At 52.7% G+C, this 14,925-nt stretch overlaps 1 protein-coding gene across 1 annotated transcript in view; it reads right to left on the bottom strand.

Annotated features, from left to right (window-relative positions):
* Positions 1-2,220: 2,220 nt before the first annotated feature.
* The window catches only part of ATG14 (autophagy related 14), a 30,751-nt gene continuing 18,046 nt past the window's right edge, over positions 2,221-14,925 (bottom strand). Inside the window, exons 5-10 of the mRNA XM_040969003.1 lie at positions 12,981-13,218; positions 10,390-10,619; positions 9,265-9,382; positions 8,732-8,822; positions 8,567-8,652; positions 2,221-4,643 (exon numbers count right to left, since the gene is read on the bottom strand). Of these exons, the coding sequence (XP_040824937.1) occupies positions 4,337-4,643; positions 8,567-8,652; positions 8,732-8,822; positions 9,265-9,382; positions 10,390-10,619; positions 12,981-13,218 (1,070 nt within the window). The 3' untranslated portion in view covers positions 2,221-4,336. The remainder of the gene's footprint in view (positions 4,644-8,566; positions 8,653-8,731; positions 8,823-9,264; positions 9,383-10,389; positions 10,620-12,980; positions 13,219-14,925) is intronic.

Here is a 14,925-nt window from a genome sequence, read left to right as displayed (position 1 = left end):
GAGGGCTTGGGCCCCTGCACCCATGTGGGAAACCTGGGCTGCGGGGCTCCGATTTAGTCCAGACCCAGCCATTGTGGCCATTTGGAGAGTGAACCAGCATATGGAAGAGCTCTCAGCCGTCTTCTCCCTTTCTACATTTCAAATTAACCAATCAATCATAAAAGAAAAAGTGGCGTGTTCATGGACTTCACAAGTGGTGACCCACTGTCGGGGTATGTGCGAACTGCTTTGAGAATCCTTTTGCCTTGCAGGGTTCTTTTGTCTTGAGGTCACTCTGACTGGTCACCTCGGACCCATACCCAGGGCAATTCTGTGAATTCTGCAAATGCTGTTTCTTCCTGAATGTGCTGGGTTTCCACCCGGTCTGCAGTCCCACTGCCTTCTGCATCTCAGCAAGTTCTTTTCGCATCCCCAATGTTTCCGTTAGCTCTCCTCATTGCTTCTTTCTCCCCACTTAATTTTCAAATAGCCTGGCTCTTAGCTCATTAATTCTATTCATTTTACTTAATTAAAAAAATTATTTCTGTCAAGTTTGCTGCGAGATGCACTTGAATGCTAGATAATTTCTCTGTGCAGTTCAGTGCTTTTCCCTGAAACAGCTGTTCTGCAATCCTCACCTCAAGTCTCAGCTATCATCTGCTGCTCGCATTGCCTGCTGGCATCTTTGTCAGGTGAGGTCAAGGTTGCCAGGAAGTTCTTGGCCTTTGCTGGCACAGTGTTGGTTGTGCAACGAGTTCGGCCAGGTTTTGTAATCTGGCTTTGGTCGGGGTATCTTTTCTAGAAATCTCAAGCTCTCTGCCTCTTTCCTCTGAGCCTGGGGTCAGGCCTGTCAGCATGAGATGGACCCATGGTTGTGCCTTGCTGTCACTGCTGCTGGTGTTCGGAATGAACTAGGGACTTCTCTGAAAAGGGGGAAGGGGTGGTCTCCCCCAGCAGGCCCCTTCCTAGGGCCAGGTCCTCTGGTCACTGATGCTAGACTACTACATGCCCCTGCGCTCACAGCCCACCGGGACCAGCGCACAAGGCAGGCGGGCCTGTAGCTCCCACCATGGGCCGAGAGCATGCTGCTAAGATGGGCGCTGCTTGGAACTGGAGCTAGGGGCTGACCGAGAGCTGTCCTCAGACCCAGGGCAGGGACAGTCAATCTGCCCATCACTGGCAGAGGGGTGATTAGGTCAGTCCCTTCATGACCCAGGTGACACCAGAATCCTAGTCGCCAGGCCCTGGCCAATCTGCTGGGGGCGTGGGGTACATACAGTGTGTATGAAGCTGGCAGTGACTGCAAAGTGCATCTGTCCCACCTGGGTGCAGGTGTCCCCTGGATGCCTGGGGAGGTACCATAGCTCCGTTGGAAAGCAGTGGGCCTCTGGGAATACGCCTTTGGTGCTGGGTTAGCACTAAGGCCGAGTCCTAAAGCTCTTTCCATGTGTACTCGCTGGTGGCGAGTCTTGCTCAGTTTGCTAGAGGTGGGGGGGGGGCGGCGGTGGGGTAGGGTGAAGCTGGCGCAAGCGCATCTGGAAGTGGGTTTGATATGTGAGGTCTGCCCTTCAGTTCCCTTCCCTGAGGTGGGAAGCAAGGCCTCTGCACTGTCCAGCATGGAGTGAGGACAGGTGATGCGGGCAGTGCTTTCCGTCTTCTATCCTCGGTGTTTCTCATGGTCACCCATCTTCCTTAACTCTCAGTGGGTGACCCGTACCTGCTGTTACGGTGAGCGTGCCAGGCAGTCATCATCTTGCAGTGTCACTCTATAATCCTGTTTCCAACAAGCTCCCCCGTGAGGCCAATTTCGTAACTGCATGCACTGCACTGAGCAGCAAAGCTGAGGACACAGGCTGGTGCTGAAGGCCACGCCCCCACGCAGAAGCCAGGGTCGTTCCCCCCACCAGGTACTAGGCAACCGTTAGATTGCTCCTTTAATCTGGTAATCATCTTTGGTTTGGCTGGCATGTCTCTTCCAAGTACTACTTCCATCTTAACCAAAACAGAGGGTCACACCAGTTGCTTATGCTGCAGACCCATCTTCCTGCTAGGGAAACCTGCTAGAAAGGGGAGGAAATGTGTGCTCCTTGGGCGGCTGTCTTCAGAAGCCCCACAATGTCTGGTGATGCCTCCCTGGCCTGCAGGATGAGCGCCCGATGGTATAAATGCATGTTCTTCAATAAGATCTCCTCGCGTCCCGAGGTGTAGCAGGGCACGGAAAAGACGGACGCATGAGCCCCGTCCTGTTCAAAGTTTTATTGCAGTAATACAATTGAAATCTAGAAAACATGTGACTCAAACCAGTGGAAATGGCAGAGTGGAGGGCCGTCCCCGCAGCTCGGGTGGCGTGACCCGCCGCACTCCTCTGCCTGCAAATCGGGTCCCTCACACCCTCACCTCGGCTTTCAGCCGTGCAAACTTCATTATCGTCCATCACAGGAAAATGCCTTTATCAGACCTTTTCAGGCAGGCTATTTGGTGCCTGTGGGTTTTCACTAGTATTACCTTGTTTCAAGAAATCATTTTAAAATGGAAAAACACGACCCAAGTTCTATGGCTTTTTGTTTAAAAACAAAAACAAAAACCAGCTTCTGTTTTGTCCCCAAGAGCCGCGTCCATACGGCTCCGGCCCTACATGGCAGAGCTCAACGAGCAGCAGCAGAAACCACAGTGGTTGCAGTGTGGATGTAGTATTTACAGGGTGCATCCAGTGCAAAAGAACGAAACCCAAGATACCTCAGCAGTGTAGGCCGGCATGCTGGTGCTTGCCGAACCCTAAGAAAGTGCCTCGAATTGACATCAGTAACGAAATACACTCCCTCCTCCCAAACTTCCTCGACCTTGTAAGTCTGAGTTACTCTCCATTCAGACACCCGTTTTCCCCATGCGCACAGCATCCTGGGAGACTGACTCCAGCCTGTGTCCAGTCTGCACAGCTGCTCTCTGGGCACCGGAACTGGGCAGGGGAATGGGAGGCGGCAGCCATAATAGTGAGGCCACCTCCAAATGATGACACCAGAAAGCCCCAGGCCAGGAGCCTGCTGCCTCCCTGTGGGGGATTCCCTAAAGCTAGGGACCCCAGGGCTCCCTGTGCTACAACAGAAGCTATTAGCACCTCTGGCTGACAATAATTCCATGGGGAAGGGAGGCGGCCAGCAGGGCCCCGGGCATGTCCGAGGCACCGCGAGGCTCGTGAGACTCACAAGATGGGAGCAGTAATGCCTGTTAGGAATCTCCCATGGGATTTCTTTTTTGTAGTTGTTACATAGGACTTTTTTCTTTTTTGCAGTTATTTGAAAATGAAAAAATAAATCTACTTACATAGTTGTACATAATGCCTCTCAGTTTCCTTGTAAGATTGTCATTGACAGAACAAGACACATGAACTGAAAATGATCTCTTAATGAGGGGAAAATTTCTTGTTCCCGGCTGTCCCCAGGGCCTGCTCTGCGCTTCTGAGCACAGGTGATGTTCTAGAAGCCCCCCAGACCTCTAGGAAACAGACTAGCTCGGGGGTTCTGCCTGCGAACACGCCCCTGCTAACTCCCCTTGGCCAAACGGGGACACCGAGCATCACTTGTGCCCAGACAGGTGGTCAGCTTGCTCTGAGATCACTGAAGGTCAATTTCAAAATGCACACAGTGCATTGCAAAGAAGGAGTGAGCGGTGTGCACTCAGAAGCCCGGAGACTCGGGCACGGCCTCCAGGCCATTATTGCAGCTCGGCCTTCTGCCGGTGGAGCCGTCCAGAAGAAAAGACCTGAATTTCTTTGGTGCATGGGGGACAGAAATGCAGGGATGTCAGATGAGCTACGCCATGACAGCGCAGGTGAAATGATCTGTAACCACCACAAAGCCCTCCCTGCCCAACCTAACCAAAACCCTGACCCAACAACCAAAATAACCAAACAACAAACCAAGCACATATCTGAACCTGCCTGCTGGTTCTCTGCACAAACAAAACAAAAAACAGAACAAAACAAAAGTTGTAGGGAATAAAGATAAACCCTATAAACAGTTTGTATCTTTTAAGTCCTAATCGGTTAGAACCAATTCCTGTGGTTCAACCAAAGTCTACAACTTCAGAGTTGGGGAACAGTCTGAGCAACCAGGGCCTGAGCAAGCCCCAGGGGACAGCAGCAGTGCCTGCAGCTAGAGGAGGGGGGCCTTTGACCGACCCCTGGGTTCTAGTCGGCACCCTCCTGGATCACCTGACAAACCTGTGCGTCCATGGTTCAGACAACTAATAGCAGTTCCACCTCTTGCTGTTGCAGGCGCCGACTTAGCATCTCAGGGGCACTGCGAGCCCGGGAGCCGACGCTGGGAGCTGGCTAGCTGCCGCGGCAGGTGCACACACACTAGCGGTGGCCGGTGTAAGCCTTGAACCAGGAGGTCACCGAGGCAGCAGCCGAGGAGATCATGCCGCCCGCACTGCTGCTGGCAATGGGTGGGGACGCCTGGGTGCTCTGGCTCTGGGACACCTCCACAGGCTGGGAGGGGATGTCGCAAAACCGGGGACTGGGCAGGTTCTCCCAGTCTGTGCCCAGGTCTGTCTCTTCATCACTTACACGTTCATCTCCGCTCTCCTCGGACTCTCCAGCGACACCAGGGTCCACGAATTCCATGGACTCTTCGAGGTCGGCTCGCACTTCAAAGGGTCCTGACCTGCACGGACACAGCGAACTGCCCCTTAGGCTGACCCCCAAGTGCCTCCCAGGGCCGAGCTACCATTGGGCTGGAAGTGGGCGGCTCTCCCCGGAGATACCGCCGTCCCTCCAGGCTGCCCACTGTGTGTGGCCTGCGTGGGGAAACCCATTCCCTGCCCACGGTCCACGCAAGCGAGTGGCCGCCGCATGTGTGGAGTAAACACACAATGTTTCAGTGAGACTGACAGAAATGACGTACAGCAGTAGTGGAGGTACACCCAAATGTTCACTGCCTTCCAGAAGCCCTGGCTCATGAACCTCCTGGGACTGGAGAGAGGGGAGCCTGCAGCTGCAGCTGTGTACCCAGAAACAGGTCGCGGAGACCCAGCCCTTCAGAACACTCACCTGCAGAAAAACCCGACTTTCCCAAGGTACCCTGCAGCTAACCTGCCTGCCAAGGATGGGCGGTCCTCTGCAGGCTCCCCAGTGGGCCCACCCAGCACCCCGCCTTTGCAGGACTGTTCCCCAAGGCTTTTCAGTGCCCCCCAACTCTGGCAGGACATTTTGCTGCTGCAGCCCCAACAGTGCCCTGGGCCTCAAGATGGAATGAACAGTAACAGACACAGTAACCGAGCCACCAAGTCCCTGGCTCCTGGTGTGTCCCCTCTTGGTCCCCATTGGAAGACAAGCCTCAGCCACTCTCCCTCCTCCCACCCCTAAGCCCTGCCAGAGAAGGCACTATGCATGGGGTGATGGCAGTGAGAACCTTCTCGGCCCAGCCTGCTCCTGATCCTGCTGTCCCTTGTCCCTTTCCTCACGTGGCTTATCTCCCATGGCAGTCCTCTACGCCGTTCTCTGTGTCTAACCCAGAGCCAGCTCTGGGTCCCGTCCATCAGCTGCCCTAGCCTCTCGGCCTCGCCTTCTAACACCTGAGTAAGCCAGCCTGCAGCATGGTGGCCAGTGGGGACTCCAGCCTCCCATCCCCCAGAGGGGCCCCTACCCCCCGGCAGCTCCTGGCTGGGCCTTTCCTTGTCTACACCGACTCTGGGGCCATCTGTTCAGCTCTGCTACCGTGCTGGCTCTGCAGGTTCAGCTTTCAGCTTCTGTTTCCCCACGCCTTGGGCTCCTCCCCAGCCTGGCACTGCCCCTGCCCACAGATGTTCTTTTTGGGTTTTCCCAATAAACAGGCAGGAGGGACCCAGGACCTCCTGCAGGCAGCGTCCCAGTCCCCTGCCAAGAGCCCCTGGACTCCAGCTCCCTGCTGGGACACCACAGGGCCGACACTAGCTGGCATGGAGCAGGTGCTCGGCTGAGTCCCAAAGACATGCAAGGATCCCCTGGGAAGAACCCCAGTGGGGCTGGTGTGGAGCAGCTGTAGTTCCCAGTCTTATTCCTGAAAAGCCACAGGAGGGGTCAGCCTGGGCCGAGGCATTTGGGCCATGCCAGTGGACACCGTGGGCCCCACCCCTCGAATGGAGAGACAGACATAGAATGAACTAGCAGAACACGATCCTCCTTTAAAGTCTGTGGAGGCTAAAGACTATAAAATTGCTTCTCTAAGTTATAGTTTGGCTAAATAATTGACATTTTCCTCCAAAATTTAAAAAAAAGCTGGCATTCTCATTTTCTCATCAGCTGAGGCAACAACAGGATGTGCTGCCTTTTGGAAGACCTTATTTCAAAACACCCTGGGATGCCGCACAGTGTGGAGTCCAGCTGCGCCGGCGAGCATCATCCACAGGTGCCCCACACAGGGAGTCTCCCCCAAAGACAGCAGAGGAGGGGCCAGGAGGGCGAACGAAGGACCCGCACCTGATGTGGCAAAGACCCAAAAACCTCAGTTCATCTGTGGATGACACCACGTCGAGGAAGGACAGACAGGGACAGGCGCTGCTCCTCCTCGGACAGTGTGCAAGACTAGAACCCACAGCCTGCAGCTTTCCCCCAAAGGAAAGTTTCTCTGGAATGAGGAAGAGGGATTGGCGTTGTGCACAGTGAACAAAGCTGCTGCTGGCTGTGCCTGGCTGCTCTACTGCCCATCCTGCCAATGGTCCAGAAAAACCAGCAGAAGATGGCCCAAGTGCTTGGGCCCCAGCAATCACGTGAGAGACCTGGAACATTCTCCTGGGTTTGGTCTGGCCCAGCCCTGCATCGCAGGAAGTGAGCCAGGGGATACAGGGTCTCTCTGTCATTCCCTCTCTGCAACTCCAACTAATGGTAGAAGTGGTCCACACTGAAAGGTGGTTATGGAGTCAGAGCAGCTAAGCGTAGCACCTGATCCTACACCGGATCCCACACTGGAGAGAGATAATATGGAGGACATTACTAGCACTGACAAAATGGTCACACGGACAGATTCATGGACTGACATTAAATCCTGTGATGTCAATCAGAAAACGCGCCTATTTGTAGGAGATACACATTCAAGTATTCAGGGGATCAAGAGCCACAACAAACGTACCTTACCCTCAGGGTTAGGGAAGACAACCTGTGCACACATGCACATTCACACAGAGCAGAGACAGGAAACAGGTGACACCAAGGGCGGATGACTGGGGTTTGTTCACTATTACGTCCCACATGGTTCCATGAATACTGACCTCAAACATATAAGCACTTCTGCTGGGCAGAGGCCTCTAACTGAAGGAGCTGCACATGGAGAGCCTACAGAAACTGCCCCCAGATCCATCTTCCACCAGTGTTTCCCTCCAGAACCTCCCAGCCAGCGGCATTAGTCCTTGCTATTTTGTCAGTCAGGTTAGACTTTAATCCAGTGTCTGTCTTGCAGGTTACAAAGACCTATCGACTGTCGTCCAGGCTGGTAATGTTATCCTTGACCAGAGTCATCAGAGTTTCTGAGCAATAAAATCTATGAACTACTTTCCTGCGTGGTTTTCCTGGCTTGCTTGGGAAGTGCCTCTCCACCCTAGGATTCAACAACATTGCCCTGCTTCTGATTGTAGTTGTTTTTTGTTTGTTCTATTCCCACTTGGCCCAGGACTTGTTTTGAACTCTACTTCCTTTAGTACCCCTCATCCCAATTGGCACTCCACTCCCCGCACACTGCGCCTCCAGCTGCAGTGGAGAAGCACCTGTTGGGATGTGAGCTTTCCTTTCAGGGGATCTCTAACAGGAAGGCTCAGCACCCCAGAAAACCACTCTATCTCAGGCCTTTCCTTCCCACCCCTCTCAGCCAGGGCCTCCCACAGGAGCATGGCCTAGCACTGCCTGTCTTTTATAAGGATTATTGCTGTGGCAACATGGGGTCTTTTTCCTCACTGCATTTTCTAACTGGCTGTTAGCACATAACAGGAACTGCTTGCTGACACCAGCGCAGGGAACTAGCACTCCTAGCAGTCCTTTCTGCTTGGCGATTCACTTGGACAACCACGTTCAGTGATGTCCACTGAGTCTTCCCAATCCCAGTATCCCTTGCTTTGGCTTGTGTCAGCCCGACAGCAGCCTCGTGGCTTCCCCCTGACCACGAGGGCTGCGTCCCTCCAGTGCTGATGTCATGAAGGACCACTCCCACAGGCTGTATTAATACCGGATTTTTAACTGGCTGTATATAATTTTTCCTTAGTGGGAGCTGCATTTCGTTCAGTTCTCTCTCCTGGCATCTGTTCAGGCTGACCTAAGTTTCCTCTTTCAGCTGGGGACAGGATGCTGTAGCGTGCACTGGGTCCCCCCTGAAAGGATGCTTCTCTGGAGTCAGCCAGTGTGTGTACCGGGAGCCTGGCCCTGCTGCGCTCCCTGCAGAGTCCCTGGCCCTGAGTTAGCAGACCACACCACTGCTTTCCGTCCTCCTTTTAGCATGGCAGTAAGGGCAGGACTGAAAGCAGGAAGGGGATGGCCAGTGTGCAGCAGTGTCTCGACATACTAGCCGATCACTGGTCACAGGATGGAAGAGCCGTCCCAGAGAAGGCTGTGAGTGGCCCTTACCTGCCCAGGTGTTCAGAGCTGGAACTGACCAGGCACATGAGGTTCCTGAGGGTGTGTAGTGGCTGTAACTGATCCAGATTGACATGCTGGAAAACAACAAACAATCAGTGACTGTTGTCCACCACGGCCCCAGTGACACACACGCTCCCGGCACACTTTCCGTACCTGAGAAAAACAAAGATAAAGGATATTTGTATTCAGTTTCTTCACTGCTCGATTAAATTTCTGTTTGGTGAGATTTTCTCCACAAAATTCACTGTAGAATAAGCAGAAAATTGGTAAAGTCAGTTTTTTTTTTTTAAGGCAATTCTGTATTTCGTGGTTCCCTTTGAAGGGCATGCTTCCCAGCCTGTCTGACAGACCCTCCCTCTCAGGGAACAGGCTCACCACCACCATGTGGCACTCACACCGAGGATTCCTCGGTAGAACTTGGCCCACAAAGACCAAGGGTGGGGGGCAGGGCTCAGTGGGATCTGGGGCAGGTATCGATGAGTATGGAATTACTGGTTTTCCCTTTGTCTTACTGCTTTCAAATGGGGGAAAATGTGGTGTTCTCATAGACTCCATGTGTAACTCTAAGATCATGAATCAACATCTGGGGGAGCCCTCGGTTACATCTGGGAGACCCCCCTTAGTATGTCAGCCAGACTGTTCCCACCCCATCCCCGTGGCGCTTCTGGCCTGGCCCACCGACTTGCCTGTTGCACAGTTTCTTAGGAAGGTTCACGTCCAGGATGTGGGACAGGATATTGACCAGCTGGGCGGCATAGCACAACGCTGCACTGATGGTGTAAGCGGGGGTGCTGTGCTCCATGTCTGAGGATCAAACAGCACACACATCCCTTTAATGTCACCCCAAACATTCATGAACCAAGCTTACACCAACTGCATATCTAACATGACATCACCGTCAGGCAGATTCTCCTCCTGACTTACTGGGAGCAGCACTGGTACAAAAGTCGAGCGCTGACGTGTCCTGGCTGGCTGGGAGGTAACACGTGCTGACTGGATTAGATGAGCCAGCAGGAGCTCAAGTCTGGGCCACTGGAGTTGATGCTGTGTCGTCAGAGTGACGTGACCTGGCTTGGCACTACCTCCCCCGGAGGGCTCCTCTAGCCTCACTGCCTGACACCCTGCATCAAGCACTGTTTTCCTGGCCTCTCTCCCAGAGGACAAACAACCACACCCATCCTGGTCACCGCTGCGTCACCAGTGGCCAGTTCTGCACGTGATGCAAGGCACGTGTTAAGCATCAGCTGAACGCCAAAGGAACAACCCCTCCCAGTCAGTATGCCACGCCGAGGACTGCGATGACAGAGGCTGCAAGGTGAGACACCAAGTAGGACACAAACTAACAGCACTTCTTTCAACAGCGAGCTCTTTTCATAGAAGTCAAAGTGGTTTTCACCCTCAAGGCTGAACTATTACAAAGATGTCTTCAGCCTTCAAGTGAATGAGTGAAAAGACGATGGGATGTTACTCAGACACAAAAGGAACCCATTCTGCAACATGGACAGACTGTGGAATGGCGCGCTAAGCAAACGTCAGAAGCAAGAGGCCACATCCCGTGACAGGCATTCGGGACAGACTAGGCTACAGACAGAAAGCCTGCCAGGTCACCTGGCGCTGGGGACTGTGACATTTTTAAGCCCGGGAGCTTCTCTTCGGGGAGATGATTGTTTCTGGAGCTACACAGGTGATGGCTACAGTGCTGTGACCGTACCACCTGCCACTCAACTGTTCACAGTAAAAAGCTACACTGGCTATCTAAGCTTCCCTCAGCATATACATACTAGATGTAATTTCAAAGACTGCAGTCTTACCAGGCCCCTGCGTTGTCTTTTTCTCTTCCACCCAATTGTAGTAAGCAGAGTAGTCGCCGTTATTGGGGAGGCCGATCCACGGCCCCGTGATGCTAATGCTGGTGTCCCCGTTGTGGTCATCGCAGACCCAGCGGCCCGACAGGTAGGTGGTCCTCCGGGCTTCGGCCAGCTTGCTCACAGTGCTGGAGGTCATGGCGCTGTCGCTCTCGGAGGACACGTCCGCGGGATCTCTGAGAAAGCAGAAGACCAGAGAGCGAGCAGCTTCTAAGAACAGGAGACGCATCTGCCAGGCGATGCCAGGTGATGGGCACAGGTGTTGGGGAGGGGGGTCTCCCACAGGTTCATGAAAATGCATCAAGAAAAAACTGCATGGCTTTCAAAATATTCTGTACCAAAAAACCTTATTTTCCCATTTTCCACATGTATTCTGAAGTGACCTGGCAGACCTAAGTAGCTGCTACCAGAAATGAAGATTGAACCGACTCAAACAGCTGCAGCACAGGAGGCCAGGCAGGAGAGAGAGGGTGGCCCTATGCCCGAGCGGGAGCCCCACACATTAGGCTCTCGGACGGTTTGGCCTTAACACCCTTCCACATGCTCCAACAAATCCTGAGGGTGCCCCCAACTTGTTAATCTGGATTAATTATCATTTTTCTATTTGTATTAGAAATTGAAACTGAGAAAACAGAAACTAGTTCATTAAAAAAAAAAAAAATACTAAGCCTAATACTATACTGTTAAGAAAAGCGTCTCTCTTTCAGGGCCAGAAAATGTGTAAAAAGAGTGACGCTATTTTTACATTTTGTAAACTCAAAAGAGACTAAGTATCAAGTAGCCTCCCATGACCAAAGCAGCGAGCCGAGCAGAGCTGGGGACCGGCCACTCCTGGAGCCAAACACACAATAAAGACCTACATTCAGGAGTCAAGCTGTTGATCAAAATTAGTAATTTTCACGCTTCGGCATGGACATTCTTAAACATTACTCATATTTTTTTCAATTCCAAGTGCAAGGTGTTAAGTGATGGTTACTGCCACACTTGGGAGTCTCTGCTTTGAAGTGTGTCAAGACAGCAGAGGTTTTCCTGAGCCTGGCCTGAGCCAGTCATGCAAATGTTGTAGGGCCCAGCTGGGCCTAGGACTACCCCCTCCTCCACAAGCAAGTCCAAAGAAATGCAATGGATGAGAAACATTAGAACAAAAACTTTGAAACTAACAACCTAAAAATATTGCCTGCACTATCCATAATGTACACTAATAAGATAGTTCCAGAACAGCACCCAGAGGCAAATCATTTCTGCATGCATGCACGCCCACTCCCCCACCACACACACACACCACATACACACACCACACCACACACACACATACCACACCACACACACACACACACACACCGCACACCACACTGCATACACACACCACACACACACCCCGCAGACACCACACACACACACCGCACACCACACTGCACACACACCACACCGCACACACACCGCACACACACCACACACACACACATCGCTTAGCGGCAGGCCGCCTTAGCATACCACCAACACCACTATGACGTCACCAGACAAGGTGACCTCAGGGGACTGTCAGTATGTACTTGGCACGCAGCTGACTGTACCATCATAAAGCACATGACTGTGGGTTCAGATACGTGCGTGACAAAAATAAAAACAGAATTAAAAGTTTACTTTGCTGCAAAACACTGTAGTTCATGCACTTTTTTGATAATATAGATTTCCATGAATTTTTACAAGACTTGAGTATGTATCTTTTTTCGATATAAAATATAAATAATTATTTATTTGAAAGGAAGAGTTATAGGGAGGAATAGACAAGAGAGCTAAATCTTCCAACACACACACACACACACACACATTCAGGCGAGCATGGTAGTTAGCCCGGGAACAAAGGAAAAGTGGCTGCGGCGATGCGCATCTCCAGAAGAATTCTGAGATGGACTGGCCAAGTCCCTGGAACTACGAAGAGCCAGGTGGGGGACACTCTTGTCCAACCCGCCGCCTCCTGATGCTCTGCACAGGCCATCTGCTAGCTCTGACGTCACAAAATGCATGCTCAGAAGTAGCCGGCACAGGTAACGAGCTGCCAGGACGAGGCTGAGTCAGCGCGCAGCCCCCACACACGGCTGCCTCCAAAGTGACGCAGGTGCTTTTGTTGGCTCACACCGATGTCTCTGTGAATTAGTCATTTCCCAATCCCTTTTCAATCGACAAGGACATATGACTTGGGCTCAAGTGTGTGCGTCACACATTACACAAGTAACAAACAGCCTGGCTGGGACTGTGGCCGACACCAGCCATCAGGTGGCTCCTCACCTGGAGTGTGAGTCAGCAGGACACCTGGCAGCCTGGTGACAGGACACAGGCCAAGGCCCACCCCTCGCCTGGCTGCCTCCCCAGCTCTCGCCGCGTTCTCGTTTGCTCAAGCAGAGAACACGCTAGTTTCATTTCCAGGAACTCTAATGACCCCACCTTGAGGTCCAGTAAAAGAGGTGCTGGCATCCTTGAAGGATACTGTTTGCCACTCGATCTACCCCTGGAGTTGTGATGCTCGCTCAGCATACCTCACCGCGGTCTTGACTTCCTCCATAGGGAAGATGACGGACGTGAGCTCCAGGATGTGCTCCCGCCGCAGACGGGCCAGGCGCTCGTGGTGGCTGCGGAGGTCGGCGGCCTTCTTCTCCACCAGGTCGCCGAGCTTGCGGTTGTGCCTCTGGATCTTCTCCTTCTTCTCCTGGTGCCGCTGGGCGCGACTGTAAAGCTTCTGATTCTTTTCCTTGGTTTTCAGAAGGCCTTCAGAATCTAAGACAAGTCACAGCCAACAGTTACTTCAGCAAACAGTCCCTGGGCACCACAGAATGCCGCGTCACATCTCAGGTGTCAAGAGCTTTGAACCGAAAGCAAAATCTGCATAAAACCCACTCAGGAAACATGGAGAGTGTGGCTCAAGCAGGCCTCGTGGAGGGCACAGGCAGCCACTACTGCCATGACACAACCGTCGCAGTTCAGAAGAGTTCACACCTGCTGAGGCTGAACTTCAGCCTAGGATGCACCTGACATTTCCAGCAGGGCGCACCAAGAGCACTCGGGTTAGGAGAAAAGAGATCTCATTTACGACCCGATGACTTACTACTTAGCCTCTTCAGCGTGGCCTGGATTAGCAGGGGATCTGGGGACAATCTCACAGCAAAGGATGAGCCGCAGCAGTGGCCTAGGAGCTCTGAAAGTCACAGCGGAAGCAGGGAGCAGCAGGGAGGGGCTGCCATCTGCGAGTCCTCCACAGCACAGGCGCCCAGCCCGAGCGGGCCTGGCGGTGCCCTCCTCCCCTCACACTGAGGGAGGGCCTCTCCGGGAAGCCACCAAGGGGTCCGGACCCTGAGACCTGCACAGGCAGCTGGGCTGTGCTCAAACTTCAGTAACAGCAGTGACAGACAGGAGTCACATATATACTCACGTTCAAAACCACATTCAGAATTTCTGCAAGAAATTTTTTAGTTTCTTTATTTTCATGATTATTGGTGACCTGTCCACTGCCTTGACAGCCAACTCCACTAACTGTCCTGACCATTCTTTACACTAGACCCTTATTTCCATCCCCAAAGCCTCAGGACTAGTCAGCTCCCAAACCTTTACCTCGTTCCAGCATGGTTCAAATCACTTGCTTGACTTTTGACTTAACAGACCAGTCAGCACGCAGTGGTTCTCACCTAACCACAAGCAGCCCAACGGCCAGCATCCCCCGGTGCCCTCATGGAAGCCCTTCACCCCAGTGCCATCGCCAGGTTACTTGGATGTTTGCTGGGGAGGGAAACCGCTGTTGCAGTGGCACTGCACTGAATCTATGCCTCTACATGCTGCGGTATAAGGTTTTGCTTTTAGGGGTTAGGAAACTTCTCAAAAGAACAAAACAAAAGCTTCAACCATGCTTTTCTCAGACCATCTGAGAACTGTGGACCTGGTGACTTCGGCGGCTCATGCCTGCTGGTAAACCCTGAGCCGATCGGCACGGGAGGATGGGCGAAGGTGGTGAGCCACTGTTAGGTAACGAGTTCCTGAAATACTGCTGAGCCTCGACCCCACCTCCCTGTGCTGCCCTCTTCCGGGCCTACTCATCCCGGGAACACCCCGTGAGCACTTTATGAGAACAAAGCTGTTCAAAGGACGCTTCTAAACCACGCAGACCTCCATAAAGCACTTGCTTCTGAAAGTAATGAGGAGACGGGAGAGGAAGTCCGGACGGACAAGGTGACTCATTCTCATTTTAACACAGGTTCTAGGGTCACAGGATTTCCAATGTCTTTAAATTCTGACAACCACCCCAATTAACCATGAAGAACAAAAGTCCTCTGCAGACTTCAATTTCACATCTGCCTGCTGCACGGGGAAGGGAAGCCCGTGACCGTGGCTCCCTGAAACGAAGGCCATCTAGATCCTTTCTGTATATTCAGCTGAGTTATTCTTTCCCTGGTGGTCGGTGAATGTAACACCCATCTCCATGTGTCTCCTTCT

This window comes from Ochotona curzoniae, unplaced genomic scaffold, assembly GCF_017591425.1.
Source record: "Ochotona curzoniae isolate NIBS_2020 unplaced genomic scaffold, NIBS_Ocur_1.0 scaffold_4701, whole genome shotgun sequence".
Taxonomy (NCBI): domain Eukaryota; kingdom Metazoa; phylum Chordata; class Mammalia; order Lagomorpha; family Ochotonidae; genus Ochotona; species Ochotona curzoniae.
Note: the sequence above shows the minus strand (reverse complement) of the source record. Positions and strands in the feature narration are given on the sequence as shown.